General features: G+C 42.5%; 1 protein-coding gene across 17 annotated transcripts in view; it reads left to right on the top strand.

Moving 5' to 3' along the window:
• The window catches only part of FARS2 (phenylalanyl-tRNA synthetase 2, mitochondrial), a 619,002-nt gene that overhangs the window by 366,220 nt on the left and 229,414 nt on the right, over positions 1-23,368 (top strand). For 16 of the 17 annotated variants that reach the window (XR_002072565.2, XM_019419846.2, XM_019419849.2 and 13 more), the window contains one exon: positions 16,612-16,763. The exons of the other annotated variant lie outside the window; for it this stretch is intronic. Coding sequence is in view for 15 of the 16 variants with exons in the window: in XM_019419846.2 (XP_019275391.1) it covers positions 16,612-16,763 (152 nt within the window). In the remaining variant the exon portion in view is untranslated. The remainder of the gene's footprint in view (positions 1-16,611; positions 16,764-23,368) is intronic. 17 annotated transcript variants of the gene reach the window in all.

Here is a 23,368-nt window from a genome sequence, read left to right as displayed (position 1 = left end):
ATCTTTGCTGAAGACATTTTTCTTGTACCCTGAAGATCCCTTGCTCTCTCCCACACATACCACTTTCCAGTCCTCAGGCTCAGATAGCCCCTCCCTTCAAGAACATCCCAGCTGACAGTGATGGCTCATTGGATTCCTATGTGTTGGTACCTCATTCCTGAAACTCACTTCCCTGAGATTTAAGTTAAATATTTATAGTAACCCATACTGACCACGCCTATCAGCTTGCAAATTTCCTGGGAAAAAGAATATGTTCCCCATCTTAATGTCTGTTGTGTGCCTTTCATGTTTCTTACACATAATATTCATGAAATATTTGTTGAATGAATGAATGAAGAAAAAAAAAGAAAGACTGACAAAAGGTGGGTTGATCAGTGCCCAAGTGTTTGCAGACAGTGTATTCTGTAGACATTTGTGTTCTTGTGTCCCTTTTCTAGCCTTTCTGAAATGTGCCATTTTGTTTTGATTGTCTTAAATCTTTAAGAGATCCAACCTCTACTCTTACTTATAATATTTTTAAAATGGTTGAAAACAGTGGTGAGATCTAGCAGTGGAAAATTCACCAACCTGCCAGCCCTAAAATAGACTCGGCCTCCACACAGACTCTCTTTATTGGATTTATCTAGTGTCTCTGCTTTAGGACCGAGAGGGCGTTTGTCAGTCACCTGAAGGGATCCCATATTTCAACCACCCACAATCAATAGCCAAAAAGAATGTCCCTGATGTTGACATATCCTGCTTTGTGTCTTGCCTCACTTCTGTCCACTCCCAGTCAGCACTCCCTGCTTTGCAGTGGGAGGAGCCCAGAAAGGAGACAAGGCAGGTTCTGGACAGACAGCTTGAGGGACCCTGTGTGACACTGGCCCAGTGCTGCGCCCCAGCTCACAGCACTGCTCATGTCCCAGCCTCTTCAGTGATCACAGGCTCTTCCCTGTTCTGCCTCAGCCCCCAGATCCTCTGTCCAGCCTTTTCCCTCCTCCCATCTCTGCTTTCTGCCTTATCTCCTTGTCACAATCAGAGAAAGGGTGAGCCAATCAAAGCCTTCCCAAGCACTGACAGGGTTCTGGTTCATTAGCAGCACACAGAACAAGTAAGGAGGGGGCAGACAGCATGGACAGAATCCCCCCTGACAGAGAGCAAGTAACAAGTGTATCAGCTCAAGGGAAGTTCAAGGTTTTACAGCTCATTCTTCTGCCGTTTCTCTTGGAAGGCTCACCACTTATAGCACCTCTAGGCAGGAGACACGCCTCCTGCCCTCCCCGGCTTCTGCTAACATCCTCCCAAACACAGGGCCTTGTGCCCAGCTACATAGTTATCACCATCTTTCAGGGGTAACACGACCCTCCAACTGAAATGAGGAGCCAGTATTCTTCCCTTACCCTCACCTTTTTCAGCTTTTCTCTCAAAAAAATAAGCAGATAAAGAAATTCAGAACCTTGAAAAACTCTGCCTCGAGGAAATTACCTCCTATCTGGTGTGTCAAATTCAGGTTCTTCACACTTTCCATAGGAACAAAGACGGTCTCCCTATTACCTATTGTCAAGTGAGGGTAACACTAAAGCACGGTAAAGGCTTTGAATGAAACACCATTACTGATGGCCCCTCAGGGTACTAGGTGGCTGGACAAGCTGTGGCTAAACTCCTGGCTGATGACCCTGGAAAGGAGTCACTGCTACAAGCCAGACACACAGTGGCATGTCCCTCCAGCCTTGTTCCATCTGCCCGGAGTCATTAAACCCCTCCGGGTGTTTGTTCCATGTCTTCTCCCCAGCCCCCCACCCCACCCCCACCTTGCCAGGTTCACTTCTCACACCACTGAGTTGTATTTGACAAAGGAAGGAGAAGAAACGTGAAGGATCATAGGTCTGGTGTCTTTTGTCTTTGCAGGGATGGAGTGCTTCAATCTGGGGTGTGGTACCTGGAGAGGGTGTCTTTGTCGATTCTTAGAAAAGAAGGAGATACGGTTGGTACCTTTGACGTGTCCCTAAATGAACAGAGGATTGGTGCTCGAGGAAGCAGCTTTGTTGTTCTGTGAGCAACTTTCAGTACCTTCTTTGGTTTTCATTTCTTTGTTTAGACTTACATTGCAAATTGGTTATTCCGGCTCTTATTTCTAAGTTTATTTGAATCTGACGTGATATTGGGGACCACAGGTTTCTTGGTAAATCTCTTTCTCCCTTTCTTCCTTGGTATTATCAGTCAGGGTGTAAGCAGTTGACAGAAACCACACCAGTTCATTTACTTTTTTTTATTATTATAAAGAATTTAATCTAAAGAAATGGACCTGTGAGGGAGGTAACTAAAAAGTCAGACGGACAACACTGAGGTTTCACAGATGTAGCAATTGCAGGAAGCAGCTCCCCCCTCTAAGGCTGAGAGAACAAAAGAAGTTGGAAATAATAAGATGTACAAGCTTGATCCTTCAAAGCTGAGACCCGGGCCTCCGAAGAGGAGGAAGAGCAACTGTCTCTGAGTCCAGAGGAGGGACTGGGACCCACAGCTGGGGAGGGTCCCATGAAGCTGGCTCTGCAGGCATTAGAAAAGCGGCTGCTGCCAGGGTCAAAGTGGCGCCACGGTGGTGCCCAAGCAGTGCTGCTGGGGCGCTGACAGCACGAAGCCAGCAGGGGGAACCACGCCCTCCTCCTGCCTCCCTCCTCCCTCCTGCAGCCTCCCTCCAGAGAAGCGGTTTGCAGAGCCCAGCCCATCCTCTTGGGGCAGAGCAGGGAGGTGGGTCCAGAGCTGGAAGGCAGGAGCTGGGTACCCAGGAACGTATGCTGCTCCGTTAGCCTAAGAGGGTCTTCCTCCCTCATCACTCCAAGCCTTAATAAAATGCAAAAGTCTTGAGCATCCCATTCTTTTCTCCTCTCCACTCCACTCCACGTTTGACCCTTTAGCTCTCCAGAACAAAAGTCTGAAAAGGCCCTCCGTGTTTCTGTTTTCAGTCTATTAACCCTCTCTTCCCTCCACTAAAAGGGATCTGTCCCTTGATCTTTGATGCACTTCCCTGAGGGGAAATGATGTCTCAGCTCCACCTCCCGAGCATTTGTCCTTTTCCTCTGTCAGCGTTTCTTGCACCGCCCTTCTCCCCCTTTTCCTGTTTCCCTACCCCAGGAACCACCTACCCTGGGACCACAGGCAGATCAAGGCTGGCAAACCAGTAATCATGGCAGCGAGCCTTGTGGCTTTTTAATTCAATCCCACATGCGTTAGTTATTAACATTGTGTGCCAGGCACCACGTTAACATAAAGAGGGAGAAAACATGGTCCCTGCCCTTTGAGACACTTTTAATCACATAACCCATAGAGATATGTCAACTCTTCCCGGATTACAGACGTTGGTAAGTGCCACAGCACAAAGAGGTAGAAACAGCAGGATCTGAAACCTGGTTGGGCCATGTACAAATGAAGGAGAGATGAGGCACTAAACACTTAGGTAGTTACTATGCGCTTTACGTATACTGATGCCTTCAATCCTCACAGCACCCTGAGGGGCCCCTGGCCGGGTCCTCGTCTTGCACATGGGGAATTGAGAGATAAAGGAACTGCCCAGCCTTACAAAAACTAGTAAGTGGCGTAGCTGGGTTGTACCAGCAGTGGTATAAAGTCCCACAGACACTTAATTTGCAGGGGAAGTGAGGTAACGGTGCCTGGTATATGTACTAAATGGCAGCCATTATTGTGTCATTAGTCTGATGATTTTTTTTAAAAAAAGCTTACAAAACACAAAGGAAGGGATAATTAATCATACCTTACCTTATATGGTGTTTTGTTATTTATAAGGGTTTTTAATATATATTAGCCCATTTAATCTTCATAATAATTCGGCAAGGTAAGAATATCATTCCTATTTTACCAAGGAGTCTGCTGAGGCTGAGGGGTGTGCCCTAGCTCAAAAAGGACAAGGTGAGTCCTAAGAGATGAAGGCAAGGGGCAGCATGACCTTTGTCCTCCATATGCCCGGTGGCCTTCAGGAGGAGGGCCCTTCCCTGGCTGTGCTGTGACTTCCTGGATGAATAGGAGACTTGGGAGCTACCTGCAGCTATGTTGAGACATCCCCCCTCGACTCCCTCAGGACCCTCTCTCTACTCCCTCAGGACCCCCTCTCCACTCCCTCAGGACCCCCTCTCCACTCCCTCAGGACCCCCCCCTCCACTCCCTCAGGACCCCCCCTCTCCACTCCCTCAGGACTCCCCCCTCTCCACTCCCTCAGGACCCCCCCCTCCACTCCCTCAGGACCCAGTCTCCACTCCCTCAGGACCCCCCCCTCCACTACCTCAGGACCCCCCCCTCCACTCCCTCAGGACTCCCCCCTCTCCACTCCCTCAGGACCCCCCCTCTCCACTCCCTCAGGACCCCCCCCTCCACTCCCTCAGGACCCAGTCTCCACTCCCTCAGGACCCCCCCCCTCCACTACCTCAGGACTCCCCCCTCCACTCCCTCAGGACCCCCCCTCCACTCCCTCAGGACCCAGTCTCCACTCCCTCATTACCCGTGTGCACCCTTGAGTGCTACAGCCTCTGCTCTTCCATTTCCCCATCTGCACAACCCGGACCGCACTCTGTGCCTTAACCCGCTGTGAGGGTGGGTACAGGAGAATGAAAAACCTCATGTCCCATACAGGTAATCAGCAGATATGATTTTTTTGGAGAAAAAGCAGTGACAGTTTTGCTTGCTTGTAGCCTCAGCAACATGGCATAAGGTTTATTTGATAGAAGTCTGAAAAGCTTATTTTTCCAGCTCTAAAAGTTTGTTTAAAGTGGCAAGAAACCCAGGGTCACTTCGAGGAGTTGTGATTCCAATGGAGATGACACAGAGCCATCCTAGAAGTCAGGACACAGATGTTTTTGGCAAATGCCGCTGCCACTTTTCTGGCCAGGGGTGTGGCTCGCATGATCAGTGGCATCAAAAATTTGGGTTGCACTTGGTCCATTTAGTTTACAATTTAGGAAGACCTAGCCCTCTGACGAGGAGGAAGGGCAGGTTTCCCTGCAGAACGTGGTGAAACCCAGCATTTCTCGGATGCACTTGACAATGGCCCAGGTTCTTCAGGGTGCCTCCTGTGGCATCACATGCGACAGTTTTAATAGACAACAGTGTATGAGGTGCTAAGTTCTTTCTTTTTCAGATGAGGAAATCTGGGCCCAGAGAGCTTGGCAGCTTATTCACAGTCAGAGAGGAGCACAGTCTGAAACTACCACCTCTGTGCAGAGGATGTCCTATTATGGCTGCATCTGCTCCAGAAAGTAGTCATTTGTCACCTTTGTCTCCCTGTCAAGTTTGGATTTTGATGTGACAAATGGCCCCAAACTTCTTCATATACACTCCATGTTTTAGTATTTTATTTTATTTTATTTTATTTTATTTAAAAAAATTTTTTTAATGTTTATTTGTCTTTGAGAGAGAGAGAGAGGGGGGCAGAGTGTGAGTGGGGGAAGGGCAGAGAGAGGGAGACACAGATTCTGAAGCAGGCTCCAGGCTCTGAGCTGTCAGCACAGAGCCTGACGTGGGGCTCGAACTCATGGACCGCGAGATCATGACCTGAGCCAAAGTCACACGCTCAACCAACTGAGCCACCCAGGCACCCCTTTTTTTATTTTTTACTTTCTATTTTTAATTACAATGTATGTTTATTTGTGAGACAGAGAGAAACAGAGTACCAGGAAGGGAGGGACACAGAGAGAGACAGAATTTGAAGCAGGCTCCAAGCTCTGAGCTGCCAGCACAGAGCCCAACGTGGGGCTCAAACTCATGAACTGTAAGATCATGACCTGAGCTGAAGTCAGAGGCTTAAAGGACTGAGCCACCCAGGTGCCCCCATGGTTTAGTTACTTTAATGAACTTAACTTTTCTTTAATGAATGGAAGATGCATTTTTCTCTGAGGAGTGGGGGAGGTAATGTAAGGGTCCCCATTCAGGCTTTTAGCCGGATTTACAAAGATGCCTGAGTCTCCTTCTGCACCACAAGGGAGTCTTCCCTCCGCTCCAGTGCACAAACCACATTTTGTGCACACCGCTTCTTATGGTTTTCTTCTCTAGTCTGTGAGCTCCTCGGTGGCAGGGACAGTGTCTGAGCAGTCACATAGTAGGTGCCTGGTGAATTTCTCTCGTTCTGTCTCCAGTGATGCGTAAATTCTTCTGCTATCACCTGAGTGGAGGTCTCTCGATTGGAACCCCACATTCACATTCCCTTTACTTTCAGCTAAGGTGTCACATCTGCCCTCTGTGAACTTTTTGTTGTAGGTTTTGTTAGACTGGTTTGGATTTGGTGCAGAAGAAAATAATGCTTCACGTCTGTCCCTAATGTGCAGAAGCCGAACTCATTGTTTTCTTTGTTGAAATAGAATCCAATAGTAACAGCTGGAATTTTATTTTTAAATATGGGAAAAAACGATTTCTTTTTAACATGGGAATGCATAATCTGTGGCCAGTGTTCCCCTCCATTATGCAATCTCTCCAGGTATGACTAAGCATTTATACCCTTTTAGCCCTTTAATTTCTTTAATCTAATATTTGATACTTGAAAAATGATATGTTTAAGTTGTGAAGTATACTAATACAGTGGATACCTGTGAAGCCACCACCCCACCGTGGTGAATATCACCAGTACCTTGTACCTCATGTTTTCCTCGCGTTCCATCTCCTGTGTCCCCTCTCCTTGCCTGGAGCAGCTATGATGTTTTCTTCTAAAAATTTAGATGGCCACAACTTTTTATTCCCCTATCCATTGCTATGCTATGGCTGAGAGTTGGTATTAGATTATATTCTAGGAAAAACAAATCAGTAACTGTTTCTTGGAAGTAATTAGCCTAACCCGCCTCCCCCAGACTTTTCTTTTACCGAAAGGGATGAAGAACAGAATGTTAGACACAGGATGAGTATCTGCTTACTGGTGTTAATTCTTTGGCTTTATGGGAGTCAGGAAGAAGTATTAAAATATGTAGTATCAAGGGAGCTTGATGGCCTAAGACACCTAAAAGGATCTGGCCTAAAAGGACCAGCAGACAGTAGTGTGGGGGGAAGAATGTGGAGTGAGAAACAAAGGCAGAAGGTCAAATCCAAGAGAGTCTGCTCTATAAAATACCTTTTTTGTCTGTGAGAGTCTGAAGTTTGATCTTTACTCCAGTTTTGAACAAGCCATTGAAATTCGATATCTTAAGTTCTTGAGGTTAAATTTTGTTTTGCCTATTTTCCTCTGAACCCTGGAATAGTCAGAAGGCCAGCCCTGTATAAACTCAGGCAAGTTCAAGTTATGTTTTCTAGCTGGCCCTGGGTTTTACCTCCTGGCATGTGTAGTCCCTAACAGAATGGGAGCAACATTGCATAGACTGAGGCAAAAAATGAACAAGAAACTGTGATCCCCTCACAGAGTTCCTGCTCTTAGCATGTACCATTTTGAGGTTAAATTTGGGATTGGAGATTAAGAAACCTAGTTTCCTATTTTGTATTTTTTCAGGAGAGGCAAGAGAATGAGATGGGATGAATTGGGGCCTCCATTCACTTCCTTGAGGCATAAGGGAAATAAATACTTGTCTCCCAGTGAACATGATTAACTGGGAAAAATTATGATCATGAAGGCAAATGTGACCTCACTTCAACTATTGTGATTGTACAAGGCTGTAAAGATCCAGACCAGACAGTTAATGGGAGATGTAAACAATTGGGCAAAACTTTTACAAATATTTTACCTCGGAGAGGAAAACACAGAATGCAGAAGTAATGCCGGCTTCAGAAAGGTTTAATGATCTAACCTGAAACGATGAGTATAAGAGATGAAGTCTTTGCTAAGTTCGGAAGATGAAGTAAAGAGACTAAATACAAAATTGCAGCTCTCCATTTCCAGAACCCTTATTTTTTTGACCAAGAGGCTTATTCATGTATTGCTTTTAAAACTGAGATTTGAGCCACATAAGTGCACAGTTCACCCACTGAAATTGCGTGATCCTGTGGTCTTTAGTATATTCACAGAGATGCGCGACCCTCTGCACAATCGATTTGAGAACGTTTTCATCACCCTCCAAAAGAGACTCTTGTATTTTTCACGTTAGTATTCTGTGCGTGGCACTCTGCCAGTGCTCTGAGGGGTGGTCTGGACCGCAGGCCCCCATTCTCTCTGCGATTCCTTCTTTAACTAGAAACACACATGATACTTTATTTGAACAGAGATTTCTGAGGATTACTTTTTTCTTTTGTTTCTTAAGTTAGAAACTATTGCAGGCAGGGCCCTGACACCCTGCTGTGGATCCCTAGGGTCCCACAGAGAATGTAGGGCCACCACTCTCCACTTCCGCCCTCTTCATTAACTGGAGTAGCAAACACATCTTTGTTTCTCACATGCATATGATTTGTTTTAAATAACTAAGAGGTCTAGAGCTTTGAAGTAAATTTGAGAGGATTCAAAAAGATTTGAAATTTTGTTTCTGCTCTTAAGGAGTTCAGTAAATAGTTGAGGGGGGACCATGCCATAGAAACTTGGAAAGTTCATTCATTAAGCAGGCTGCCAAAATGATTGTCCCACACTATTTCGTTATGGAAATTCTTGATTTCCTGTGAATCTTCAACCAGAACTGGAATTCTGTCAAAAAATTAAGCACAAATATGAGAAACTGGAAGTTTGAAAGAATGCTTCAAATGTGCTGGTTCTCCTGTGGTTTCTGGGCGAAGTAACAGAACAGAAGCTGCCTGAGCAGGAGCCGTGCTTACCTCTGACCAACACGCCATGCTCCCAGCACTGAGCGAAATTAAGTAAGGATAAAAACAGAACATTGGAACAAAGTGAGAAATCTGTAAACACCAAGGCAGCATGGAATCATGAGTTAGAACAACCTGAATTTGTGAAGTACCGAACCTGCCAGCCCAATTTGATAAACAGCTTTTTTATTACAAAATGAAGAGATGGAATTAAAAGTAAGGGAGCTCTGAAACATTGGGATATAAAGCGAGGTAATCGATAGTGCACACTGTTTTCATAGGTAAGACTGATTTTTAAGTTAATTTAGATAAGAACACAATCACACAGACTGTAAACAGTCTAGAGATACTTATAAATCAAGATAATTAATCTAAAAGTTCAATGAATCATTCGAAAAGGAAATGTCATGGAAGGCACCATAGGGATAAATGTTAGATTTGTTCTTATTTACATAATTATTAATTAGGCTGGAGAGACTACTTCTGGAAACAGTACTAGAAACTGAGCCATTTTCTGGGAGCCCTTGGTTTCAAATGGGAGGCCTTAAAGCATGAGTATTAAGAGCACCACCTGGCCCTGCATTTGATCTTGGCTCTGCCACTTCCCGGCTGTTTGACCTTGGGCAAATGAGCTAAGGTCTGCAAGCCACAGTTTCTTCATGGGCACGGTGGGAAGAGGAATCATGTTCATCTCATGGGATTGTGCTGCACAGTAATGAGCTGATGCACAGAAAGTGCTGGCACAGGGGCACCTGGGTGGATCAGTTGGTTGAGTGTCGACTCTTGATTTCAGCTTAGGTCATGATCTCAGAGTTCATTAGTTTGAGCCCCGCACCGGGCCTGTGCTGACAGTGCTGAGCCTGCTTGAGATCCTCTTTCTCCTTTTCTCTCTCTGCCTCTCCCCACTTGTGGTCTCTTTCTCTCAAAATAAATAAATAAATAAATACACATTAAAAAAAAAAAAAAAAGGAACGTGTGAGCACATTCTTTGGCACACAGCATCCCACGAATGGTAATCATTAATAATATAATTTTAGTAATAAACCAAGGGCCATGTGTTTTGAACTAGAAAGAGAAGCAGTGCCTAAGAGAGCTGCAAAGTAGTCCTTTGCCAAAACTTGGCCTTGGTTAAAAGCTGACTAAAAGTCACCTTGACAGTTTTAGAACTCTGTGGAGAACTCGTCAAAGAAGTACCCTGTTAAAGGGACTATCAAAATAATTAGTAGACCAGAAAAGGAAAACAAAAACAAAAACATAACAGCTTTGCCTAAAGGAAAGAAGACAGAGGTGGAGGTAATAATTGAGCAACGAGTACAGAAAATATGCATAGTGGAGAACGATGATCTGTTCTCCTGCCTTAGTATCCTTACACAAGAAGAGAACATTTAAGAGGAAGATTTTGATGTCAAAACACAGGGAACTGGAATAAAAGTACTCGTTTGTGTTACCAACTGGAGGTTAAGATTATCTTCCTTGAGAATATTTATGAACAGGTACAGAGGGTCTAAAGTGCTTTGATTTTATCATGGAGTGATAAGAAGGGAGCCTTTGAGGGAAGGTGCATGGGGACATTTGTAGTTTAAATATGGAGGTGAGTCTGGAGCAAGGGGCCAGTTAGGATAGACTAGTATTGGTAAACCCAGATCTCACTGTTCAGACCACTGTTCACACCTCAGTCACTTTGGCAACTTATAACCGGGTGTCATGGGCAACTGTCAAAATTGTGTATTTGTTGAACTGTCCAAGTCAATGTTTTGGCTTGAAAATGACTAAGCATATGCTTTATGAACATTCCTTCGTGTCCTCTTCACTACAGATGGCTAAATAGGTGCTGTCTCCATGTTATAGGCAGAGAAACTGTGATGTAAGTTTTCTCAGGCCTGTGAACACACCAGGAAAGGCCAAGGCCTGCTGATTTGGCTGGTGAAGCTACAGGGAGCCACCTGGGGATTGGGACAGTTTGTTTCTGCCGCAGACTGCCAGCTCCCTGTGGTCCTCCTCCCACACACCATAAAAGGGTGACACTGAAACATAAGGGTCTCTATTGGTTTCGCAGTGCTGCCATAACAGGGTGCTGCAAACCAGGCAGCTTCTCCTTCGTCACAATCCTAGAGCCTAGACATCTGAGATTCAGGTGCCCACAGGGTTGGTTCCTCCTGAGGGCTGTGAAGAAGAATCTGTTCCAGCCTCCCCCTAGCTTCTGTGGTTTGCTGGCAGTCCTTGGCATTCCTTATCTTGTGGAAGCATCCTCCCTATCTCTGGATTCATCCTCACATGGCGACTTTCCTGCGTCTGTCTCTGTGCCCAAAATTCCCCTTTAGATTAGGACACCAGTCTTATTGGATTAGGACCCACCCTAATGACCTCATTTTAAACTTGATTATCTCTGTAAAGGCTCTTTCTCCCAAGAAGGTTACATTCTGACGTATTGGACTTTAGGACTCAAACATAATTCAGTCTGTTAACAGAGTGGATGATTATAACACAAGTTATACCCTGACTGTGAAGTACACAGTTCTAGATGGCAGCCAAGAGGTTTTATATCCTGGGATTCTTTTGAGAGGACGGCAAGGTAGGAAGCCTCATAGCTCTTCAGAACCCAGGAGGTGATGAGAAGCTGCCTCATGACAACCTCGTAGGGGAAAGCAGGGTGAGCAGGAGATAGCCTCCTAGCGGTCTTGTCCATGAGGATCACAAGGCAGCCTGCCAAATGCAGGTGGGGCTGTGGTTCAGGTCTTCCCCTGTGGGGCCTGTGTAATATATGCCAGTCTGCCAGGGCACCACAGTGGAGCCATTTCCCTCTAGCATATAGCTGGCAGTGGGGCCCACACTCCAATCCAGATGTGCCTCACTCTAAGTGTATGTTCCTTGATGCTTAGCGTCCCCCTAAATGCACTAAATTTTTTGTCAGCTGGTTTTGCTGATGTCTCAGAGTCACAGGTCAGGTTCCCCCACAAAGCAGACTCTAAGATGAAGGTTAGCAAGCTGGAAGCTTATTATCAGGTTCTGTCAGGATCAACCCCTGTGGACGGGAAGGGACGGAAGCTGGACTGGACAGAGGGAGAAGGTAGGCTATGATGCATTTGCCACAAAGACCTCTGCCTACCCATAGGCAGCTCTGGAATGAGGGGGGCCCTTCAGAGCTGTCCTGAGTTGCAATAAGGAGCTTCTTAGTCCAGTCCATAAAAAGCAGACTTTTTTATTTATATAAATGTGACTGCATTTCTAGTAGCTACCATAAGACAATGATGACTTCATGTATGGTTTTATTATCATAAAATACACATTCCTTAAATGTATATGAATGCAAACTGCATACTTATGTGTATATATCATATGGTAGTAAGAACAATTTTGGTATTTTTTAATTCCCTTCACACAGTAGTTTCAGTTGTCTGTATTTGAACTCATGACACGGTTTTGAGTACGGGTCCTTATCTGACCCTTTGAATGACTTTTACTGGGTTTGTGAACCCAGAAGTCCCATGTAGAAATCTGTGTTTGTGAAAATATGTTCTAGAACAAGGATTTGAAGCTTCACGTTGTCAGGGAGGTCTCTGTCCTCTCCCAGACAAAGTTAAGAACCGTTGTGTAAGGAGATACAGAGTCAAGTCAATGTTGCTCTGTAGGCCTCTCTCTACCTGCTTCACACACACAGCAGTGAGAGATAACAGTCTAAAAAGAGAACATGAAAAAGACAGAACCATGCCTTCGCTTTTCCCCCTACAAAAGATCTATATCTGTGGACAAGACCAACACGAAGTTGAGAGCGGGAATGAAGACACTGTGCATTCTGGATTCATAAGCAGGGAAGGGAAACCAGAGGTTTGGCTCTGGCAGAATGTTGGAACTAAAAGAGCTCTGAATCATGCACTGTGCCAAAGTGTTCACTCAAGTACAAGTACAGGAACCACGAAACTCTTAGAAATAGGGCCAGGTGGTGGTTGTGCTCTGTAAACTCTAGAAAGGAGGCAATAATTACTGCTACAAATTGCTGCCACCATGACCTCTGGCTTAAGTGAAGCTTTGATCCTAGGGACAGAGCAGGACAGAGACATGGCCTCTTTTTTAAAATTTTATTTTAATTCCGGTACAGTTAAATACAATGTTACATTAGTTTTAGGGGTGCCTGGGTGGCTCAGTCAGTTAAGCATCCGACTTTGGCTCAGGTCATGATCTCACCATTCATGGATTCGAGCCCCGCATCAGGCTCTGTGCTGACAGCTCAGAGCCTGGAGCCTGCTTGGGATTCTGTGTCTCCCTCTCTCTCTGCCCCTTTCTTTGCCCCTTTTTGGTTCCTGCTCTCGCTCTCTCAAAAATAAATAAACGTTAATTTTTTTTTAATGTTACATTAGTTTCAGATGTACAACATAGGGATTCAACAATTGTATACATTACTCAGTGCTCATAAGTGTCCTCTTTTTTTTTTTTTTAGTTTATTTATTTTTAGAGAGAGAGTGAGCAGGGGAGGGGCAGAGAGAGAGGGAGAGAAAGAATCCCAAGCAGGCTCCATCTTAGGAACCATGAGATCATGACCTGAGCCAAAATCAAGAGTCCGATGCTCAATGGACTGAGCCACCTAGGTGCCCCATCTGAATCCATCAAGGTGTCCTCTTAATCCCCATCACCTTTTTCATCCATCCTCCAACCCACCTCCCCTCTGGTAACCGTGAGTTTGTTCTCCATAGTTAATAGTCTGGTTTTTTTCTTATTGTCTCTTAAATTACACATATGAGTGAAATCATATGGTATTTACCTTTCTTTGACTTATTTCACTTAGCATTATATTCTCTAGATCCATTCATGCATTTACAAATGGCAAGATCTCATCATTTTACATGGCTGAATAATACTCCATTGTGTATATATACAGCATCATCTTTGTCCATTCATCAATTGATGGACCCTGTTTTGGCTATTGTGAATAATGCTGCAATAAACACAGGGGTGCACATATATTTTTGAATTAGTGTTTTCATAATCTTTGGGTAAATAGCTGGTAGTGGAATTATTGGATCATATGGTAATTCTATTTTTAATTATTTGAGAAACCTCCATACTCTTTTCCACAGTGGCTGCACCAGTTTGCATTCCCACCAACAGTGCACGAGGGTTCCTTTTTCTCCACATCTTCGCCACCACTTGTTTCTTGTATTTTTTATTTTAGCCATTCTCACAGGTATGAGGTGATATCTCATTGTGGTTTTGATTTTCATTTTCTCTGATGATGAGTGATGTTGAGTATCTTCACGTGTCTGTTAGCAATTTGTATGTCTTCTTTGGAGAAATGTCTGTTCACGTCTTCTGCTCATTTTTTAATTGGATTATTTGGTTTTGCAATATTGAGTTATATGAGTTCTTTATATATATTTAGATCTTTTGTCATCCTCCTGCCAGGGTACTTACTGCTTAGACTCTGGCTGGACTGCCTTCTCTGCATACTCCTCCCTGTTGATATAGCCTGCCCCAAGCTCTCAGTGGACTCACCTGCAACATGCATTTTCTGAATTGCAATTCCTCTGCTATTCCCGAATAAACTCAGTTTCTGGTCATTCAAGCTTGCCTCAATCTACCTCTTTATTTAGGTTAACAGGTTTTTTCCAATTCTAAAATTATCTGGTTCTGTGATTGTGGATTATCAAGTCCTTACCAAATCACTTTGCCTGTCCACCTCTTCTGTGTCATCCCACATGATCACTATCTCTTCATGGCAGCATAGCCAGGGATAGAGGCAAGTCTCTATGCTTTATTGACCTTATGCACCCATTAGCTGGTCTGGCTACAGAAGAAAGAACATCTAATTGATTCACTGTAATGTAGCCATTGCTCACACTAAGTAGTGTTGTAATCTGCTGTTAATGAATACCTACAATGTCATGGGGACTATGCAAGGTAATAGAGATTTGGAGGTATAAAAAGATACACACCCCACCCTCAAAAATTGTAATATAGGCTGCCATGACAAAGGACTAATGGAGTCTGCGAGGGTTAGAATTGAATGTGGTAATGCAGGATCAGAAATAGGGTAGGGAGGGCAGGAAACAGTATATGGAGGAAGTAACTTAGTGTGTTCAAGAAACTGAATAACCAGGCTGGTGTGAGAGCCTGGAGAACAACAGAAAGAACTAGAACTTTTCAAGAATTGGGGACTTTACCCTAAGAGCAGTGGGAAGCCCCTGGTTAGTTTTTAACACCACCTCTGACTCAGGATCAGAAAGCCTACATTCCAGTGACCATAGATCCATAATCTTATTTTCAAAACAGAATTTTATTTTCCCCCTCAAAAAAGCATAAGTCATTAGTAGGTATCCCACATCTGACATATACCAATTAATATAGTGAATGCTTCCTTTAGATAAACCATTACTTTAAACTTGTCATATATAATTTGTTAGCTTAAACTAGTTTGCAGTATAACAGTCTGGGCTTTTCTCCCTAATTTTTAAAAGTGTAATTTACTGTAAGATATATTTTTTTAATGTTTTGGGGGCCTATATCCTGGCTGACAGCATTATTATGTTACTATCATGTTTCTTGTTGTCACTGGGTTGCTGACACTAATGCTCAGTTGGACACCTCCCATTTCTGTCATCAGGGCTCAATGGTATCTCAGCTCAGATCAGCTGAAGAGGACATTTTGTGCTAATTCCTGTCAATCCCAGCCTTTTATCTAATCTCCCTAAACTTTCGTGTTCCTAAAGTGGCAGGAGGATGTTGTCCAAAGGAAGAGCAACTTGTGTAACCACCAAACTCCTGTTGTGTTGTTACATTAACCCAGGGATGATTTATCACAGGATCCTGACTTTATTATAGGAGAGAAAACCAAGGATGTTTTTCAGGAGCCTTGCTATTTTGTCAAAAGCACCTTGATGGTAGCTGTATAACGTTCATTTGAAATGTGTGTGTTCTGAACTGATGCATTTGTCTGACAACTTTATTGATATTTCAAGTTGTATAATCATTTTTCGTTTGAGTATTTGATTCTTCAGAGGTCTTGCCATTTAAAAAGTTATACTTTTCCTGATCAGTGATTCACTAAAGGGTTTATAGTGATATCAGGCTTGCTGTAAACCAGTGTATAAACTTGCTCTTCTAACAGATTTATACTTTAGCACATATTCCCTTAGGACTTCATAGTTTTATAACAAAACATTTTTTATCGTGGCAGTAACTTATAGACCCACATATATATGTGGGACCCACACTGATTATATATATATAATTATATATATATATATATATATATATATATATATATATGCCACATAAACAAATGCAGTGACTCATAAAAGCATCTAATTTTAAACACCTGTCCAGTATAATAATGAGCTCAAATAAACTGGAAAAAAATGGGATAAAATGGGGGAAATGACTACATTTGTGTTTATTCTTGGAATCATAATTTGAAAAATAACTCCCCAAATGACTACTTATCATCCCAGTCTTTTATTTTAATAACTAGAAATACTAACAAATAATGACATTACTAATTGAAATATCAATTTTGACAAGCCTTTACTTATTTCTCTATTAAAATGATTTCCTGAAATATCACAGGAAATTAATGAATCACTTGTTAATTAAATGTGAACTTTTCTACTCTAGTATTCAAATGGGAAAAAAAAGCCCTGAAATATGATATATTCAAATTGCTTTATACTAAATTGAACATTAATGGTTATATAAATATAATATATGATAATGTTACAAATGAATGTGATAAGAATCCATAACATTCATAATGGAATTTGCTAATTTTGAACATTGGCTTTATCTTTCTCTTCACTCTGTCCCTGAAAATCCAAGTGCTGAAATAATGCTTTACCAGCATTTTCTAATTAGCCAAGTGTAACTTTCCATGAAAAATTTAAACATTCTCATCCAACTAACAAATCAATCTCTTTTCTTCTCTTGTTTTGTTAGCCTCTTAGCAAATATCCTGCTGTGATAAATGACATCTCATTCTGGTTACCCTCTGAGAATTATACAGAAAACGATTTCTATGACTTAGTACGAACAATTGGAGGAGACCTGGTGGAAAAAGTTGAACTGATAGACAAGTTTGAACATCCAAAGTAAGTAAAAAAAAAAACAAAAAAACCAACTTTCTGATTTTATCCTTTGTTGTTTCTCTGTGAAAAATGGCTATGGAAACACATAATGAAATTTTGCTGGAACTCAATGCATATGATACAAAACGTCTCTAGAATTTATAGTGAATGTATCGTTTATCAGAAAAGACTTTTATACCAGTCCTTTCTGAAAATGTTTCTAAAATGTGTATTTAATCTTTTCTGCCTTCGTAAAGAAAAATATGTGAAACAATGTTTTAAGGATCTTGGAGTTTTTCCGTATTGCTTTTAGAAATAATTTCTTACCATATCACATCCCAGGAACAGAGGAATTTGTGGGAAAAAAAGCTGTTTGGTTAGTCTCTCAGTGAATATTTATGAAGTGTTTGCCACATGCCAAAAGCTGTGTTGGGTCCTAGGATAAAGTTTACTAACTGTCTGAGGCCTGTTCACCCTGGGGTGTGTGTGTGTGTGTGTGTGTGTGTGTGTGTGAGAGAGAGAGAGAGAGAGAGAGAGAGAGATAGTCTTATGCTGATCAGATTTGACTCTGCTTTGGCTTTAGAAAAGCTTTCTTGAGTTATATCGTTAAGGATTTGCTCGGATCCATCATTCTATTCTGTTTCATTCTGTAGGGATTCCAGTTATACATGAGTAGGCTCTTCTTTGTCTGACTTCTCTACTTGTCAGCTTTCTGTGTAATGTTTTAAAATTCTTTATTTCCACTTCATTTTGAATGCTTTTCTCATTGCTACCTTCTCTGTCCCTTACTGTTTTCTGCAATCTCTTCTTCCCTGCTCACATTCCATTTCCGTCTTTGATTACTTTGTTTTCCCCACCTTTTCTGAGTTCTGTGAGCTCACATTTCTGTTCCTTCTGTTTTCTTGCCGTCTACTTTCTATTTCTGCTTTGTAATTTTGCTTCACAGAGAAATTGCTTCATTTGGTTTTTAAAATTTATTGCAGGATATTTCGCCAGCAAGTTCTTATGATCCAGTGGCAACATTTTTTTTCTGTGACTTCGTTAGTGAGTTTTTCTGCCATCTTCATTATTTTTTCCCTGATTTTTAAATTGATGTATCTGTGGTGTGCACATGATTGCTTTTTTGTTACTTGTATTTGAACAGCACTGGATTTTCTGAGCCAGCTATTTGCATAAAGTTGAGGTGTGAGGTTGGGGGCTGACTTGGCAGAGAGGGGCTAGGGTGATCATCCAGGCTAGTTGTTTTCACAACACATAGTTTTCTTCCTCTCCAGTACCAAGAAATCAACTCTTTCTTTAAATATGGCTCATTCATCTCATTGATTCTTTACGTAGTTCTGCCTCCCGTCCCAAATCCTCTCTTATTACAAACAAAAGATTCACCTTTTGTTTACCTCAGTGATAAATTTTGAACTTCACGTCGTAGCCCTCAGCTCTGAGAAATGTATCTTTGCTTGTGTTTTCTGAGAAATGCCACTGTGTGTGTGTTTCTTTTCTTCACATCCTCTCATTGGCTTCTACTTGATTTCACCTGCTTTTGGCAGCCTTGAAATCTACTTTGGAGTTTGTAGATGATATCTGCCCTTTAGCTTTACAGAAAATAGAATGTATGGAGCAGCCTGGGGTTTTGACACAATGGAATACGCATTCAGCCTGGGACTTTTATGTGAGAGAGAAATTTCCAGGAATTTACGTGTTAATACTGAAATTCTGATTACTCACTTTTGAGAAGGAGGAAAAGTACGGGAATAAGACTGATTGCTAAGTAATACCTGATATGCCAGAAGCACATGACTTGTTAATTTTTTCCCCAGTGTTGTTTGATATGTAGAAGTCCTTTGGAATCAAGGATTCAGAATTTGTTCTTAAATTTTTACTTCTTAAGCTTTTGCTTCTTGCTATTGCCTTAGCTCTGTAGCTCTGCCTCTCATATCACCAGTGTCAAAGTTAGATGAGTTGCCCTTTGTGGTTAATATCATCAGATCTTAAAGGTTATAAAGCAATGTTATGGTCTGGATGTGGGAGTAAGTGTGGTTTGGGGTAGGGAGCAAATATTGGGTTTTCCTGACTTGTAGATGATTTGCAGTAGTTAGGGTAAATGTAGAATGGGCATGTTAATTGGAGACATTACAGTGAGATTGAGGTAGCATCAGGGTCCTGTGGACCACAGACAGACCAGGCAGACAGATACTCCATTAAAAACAAAACAAAACAACAACAACAGAAAAACACATCACTGGGGTGCCTGGGTGACTCAGTTGGTTAAGTGTTTGACTTCGGCTCAGGTCATGATCTCATGGTTTGTGAGTTCGAGCCCCACATCGGGCTCTGTGCTGATATCTCAGAGCCTGAAGTCTGTTTCAGATTCTGTGTCTCCCTCTCTCTCTGTCCCTCCCCCACTCACATTGTCGTGCTCTCTCAAAAATAAGTTAAAAAACATTTTTATAAATAAAATTAAATTTTAAAAAATCACTGGACTGTCTAGGAGTACTCTGTTGATGCCAGTCTATACACACAACCACATACTACCTGGAAGAAGAATTTGTCCAGTTTCTTCTGAAGGAGACAGTACTTTTGACTGGAAATTTGGAAGAAACCATCTAACCCAAAAATATGTCTTATTGGCATTGATCTTACCATCTTTTAAATAAATGTTAAACAAATATTTAAGGCCTGTTATTCCGGAGCTCTGCCAAATGACTAGCCTGCCCAGAGTGTGCACCGATCTTAAAAAGGGACTTGGTGTGGCAGAGATTGCTAATTATCTCTCAATATCCAATCTCCCATTTAAAAAATAATGTCACCTTGGGCACCTGGGTGACTCAGTCCGTTAAGCGTCCGACTTTGGCTTGGGTGATGATCTGATCCTTTGTGAGTTCAAACCCCACGTTGGGCTCTGTACTGACAGCTCAGAGCCTGGAGTCTGCTTCAGATTCTGTGTCTCCCTTTCTCTCTCTGTCCCTCTCCTGTTTGTGCATGTGCTTCTCCCTCTCTCAGAAATAATAAATGAATAAACTTTAAATATATATATAAAAAAATAATGTAACCTTGATTTTTTATCTAAGCAGCTTGCCAGCCAACTAAAAGTCTACACGTCTGAGCCTCCACTATAAGTTAAGTGTATCTATGTGGCCGAGTTTAGCCAATAATTTATAAGTAGAAGTGTTTAATGGTATTTCTACAAGTTTTCCTGAAAAGTTGGGTTGAGGCTGTCCTTTTTTCTTCCTGCTACTTCAATGTGAATGTGATGGCTGGTACTTTGGCAGCCATTATGGCCCATGTTATGACCTTTGCAATGGAAGTTGTGTTGCATACAGCCTGGGTCTCCGACGCTAGAGTCCATTCAGCCCTGGACTTTTATGTGAGACAAGTATCTTGTTGAAGCCACTAGTTTTTGGATCTTTGTTACTGGCCACCAAAGGTAAACTTTGCTATTATAGCCCTGAGTAAAAGGACATACTTACAGAAAAGGACACGTTATTTAGTAATAGCAGCTCACTGAGTAAATTCTCAGCAAGTATCTAAGGCAGGAGGGTAGCAACCTTTTTCCATTAAGGGCCAGATAGTAAATATTTTTGACTTTTGAGGTGACATCTGCTCACCTCTGCTGTTACAAAAGCAGCTATAGACAAAATGAAATCAAACAGACATGGCTGTGTTCCAACAAAGCTTTAACTAGAAAAACAGGTGGTGGGCTAGATTTGACCTGATATAGGGGAGGGAGCCACTCACATATTCTAAAATCCTCCTCTCATAGGTCTTTTTACCTGAGGCACCCTACACCCCTCCCGTTGTCCTCCCATTAAGAGTTCCTGACTTGGGTGGTGGCATGTGGAGGGTCCCCTGACCTTGCACTCATCAATGCATATCTTGAACTCAAGACTTAACTTTATTTTCTAAACACATAAATTAAATATTGCTAGACAGTCCAAAGAGCTGTGACCCTTTCTTCTCCTAACATCAAAAACTGAGAAATGCTAGTAATGAGTGAATGACTCTTTGAAATAAACAAGTAGTTGAACAAATCATGTGTTATTTTTTCAACAAATTAGGTTTCATTTTGTGAACAAAAGCAGATCCTAAGATATTTCAGGGAGACATAAACTGCTGACTATGAACCTAATTTCATAATGTTAGACAAATGGGCAGATATTTTCTGGGTTACAAATAACAGTTTGCGCCCTGAAGGACGTAGCTGTTCATATTAGAAGATGACATTTTGTTCTAGTCTGCCATTCGGAACCTTCTCCCAGAGCATCTTTGCCACTTAATCTGTAGGCCCCTTAACATGCAGTAGAGTTCTTATAGTTCCAAATTTCATGTAACAAAAAGTAGAGTAGTGATTACTTTGGAGAGGAGAACTACGGTCACCACATGCACTCTGATGCCTTTGCAATATTGTGCTATATGCATGCACTGAATAATGAGAAAACTTAGGAAAATATGTACGTCAACATACAAACTTGGATATCTGTTGCCCGACACATTTCTGAGTACACTGGTCATGGCCCATGCAACTGAAGGAATTATGGTGAACAGTGTTTATTTTCTCCTGTAACACAGTTGCTTAAAATATTTCTTAGCCCAGGGTAGGAGAGAGAGCAAAGAAAGGCAGAAGGAAACTTATCCAGTGTCTTCAGCTACTAACACCTCATTTGGGAATGCCACCAATTATTTGTGAACTGTAGAAATGGACTGTAAAGTGGGCTCAAATAGGACAGATTTGGCTTAAGCTCAAGGCAGAGGTTTTTGGGAGTTAGAACTTGAGAATTTAAAAAGAGTTACTTGATTTTACTGCAAGGAGTGGGGCGTGGTGGGGAAAGTGCCCAGGTGTCTGCAGCAGGCACTGCCCAGCAATGTCCCCAAACCAGAGCCTCCCATAGACTTCTACCCTGTTCCTGAGGCTGCTGCTTACTCTGCACAGCCTGCTCACACAGTCATGGTCATGCTTTCCTGAATCCATGAACCCATAGTCAGGGTCTAGTTGGGGCTGAGATGCTAAAAGGGAGCATACCTTGAGCTTTGGGCACCAAAGGTGAGTCCCAGCTCTCTTCAGCCCGACTTGATACAATAATGGTTCTGTCCTTTATGGCTGACCACTTGTAGTTTGAACTAATTTGGCATAGGTAGGGATACTGGAGCATTTGTCAGCACTTTTAACAGAATGCTCAAGAGGTAATTCACCAGGAGAGGCACCTTCTCAACGTGGCTAGCCCCACCTCTCAGTGGGTATGAGTCATGGGCATCACTTGCCCATAACTGGCCATGATGTGGCAGTGGGAGCACCTAAAGATGAGGCAGTTGGAGTGACTTCTCCTTCCTCCAATCTTTCCCTCCCTTCTTTCTTTTCCTGGTATGTTTGTTTTTGCTTTGTCAAACTGTATCCAATAAAAACATGAAAGTTTAAAAATAAAAAGGTAGAGATTCACTCACCATCTCAACACCCTAACACCAATTCTTAATATTGTTACATTTTCCCTGTCTTGACTTTCTCTATACATGTGTATCAGGTGATGTTTGATCTTTGAATGATTTCTGTATTATCAGCCCCTTGGTCTAGAGTGGGGTTCTTCAGCCTCTGCACTACTGATATTTGGGGCCAAATAATTCTTTGTTTTGGGGGCTATTCAGTGCATTGTAATTTGTCAGCAATACCTGTGGCCTCCGCTACCATCCCCATTTATAATAAAAAATGCCCCCAGACATTGCCAAATGCCCCCTGTTGGGCAAAATCACCCCCAGTTGAGAACCACTGGGATATCATTTAGTACAGAATTTCTTATGTCTTCTGAAAAATATTTCTTAAAATCATGCTTTAGTTTTATGTTCTGGCCAGCAGGGAGAAGGAAGAGAAGGACCTCACAAGAGGGAGGTGTATCAGGTGGGGGGTTTCTTGTGTTTCCAAGAAACATACTTGGTGGAACATAGGAAAAGCTGGGCACACCAACTAGGCTTCAGAAAGAGCAGGAGCTCTTTCTGGGGTGTGTGTACCAGTTTCTACTTCTCTACTGCATTTTATTTCCGCACACTCACTCTGGCTCTCCACCCCCTGCCCTTCTACTTTCCGCCATGTAGCTCAGGCTCTGTCTGTATCTTGCAGAGTTCTGAATACCCTGCCCAGCCCCTGAGTCTAAATGACTGTCAGGTGTCAGCTGTCAGCACCAGTTGCTAGCACGTTGCCCAATTCTGACACTTTCGACAAAGGAATCTCCCTGGCCCCACTCAACTTTTCTGGCCAAGTCAGAGGTCACTGAGCAGCTGGTGGACAGGCTTCACTTGAGTCACATGCCTCCCCTTGCTCTAATTAGTCACATGAGTCAAATGGCCTCTGACGTTGTTTTACAAGTTAGTAGGTTCACTGTTTATACATATCTTTCTTTGTTTTCTTTTTAACCTGAACTCAGTAGCTTCTGACTCCAGCGCTACCATTTTCAGACTTCCTTGAACTTCAGGCAGAGAGGCATGTTGTAAAAACATTAATTAATTGATTCTTGAGTTCCTGTGTCCTAGGAGACATTAGGACCACAAGGATATTAAGGCAAGATCCTAATTTTTATGGAGCCAAATAACACAGGAAAAGTGAACAGCAATAAAAAGTAGAAGGTGATAGATATAAGGTGGGTTAAGCC

Source organism: Panthera pardus, unplaced genomic scaffold (genome assembly GCF_024362965.1).
Source record: "Panthera pardus isolate Hobbes unplaced genomic scaffold, ASM2436296v1 HiC_scaffold_17, whole genome shotgun sequence".
Lineage (NCBI taxonomy): Eukaryota > Metazoa > Chordata > Mammalia > Carnivora > Felidae > Panthera > Panthera pardus.
The sequence above is the reverse complement of the archived record's forward strand: the minus strand, read 5'-3'. Positions and strand labels throughout refer to the sequence as shown.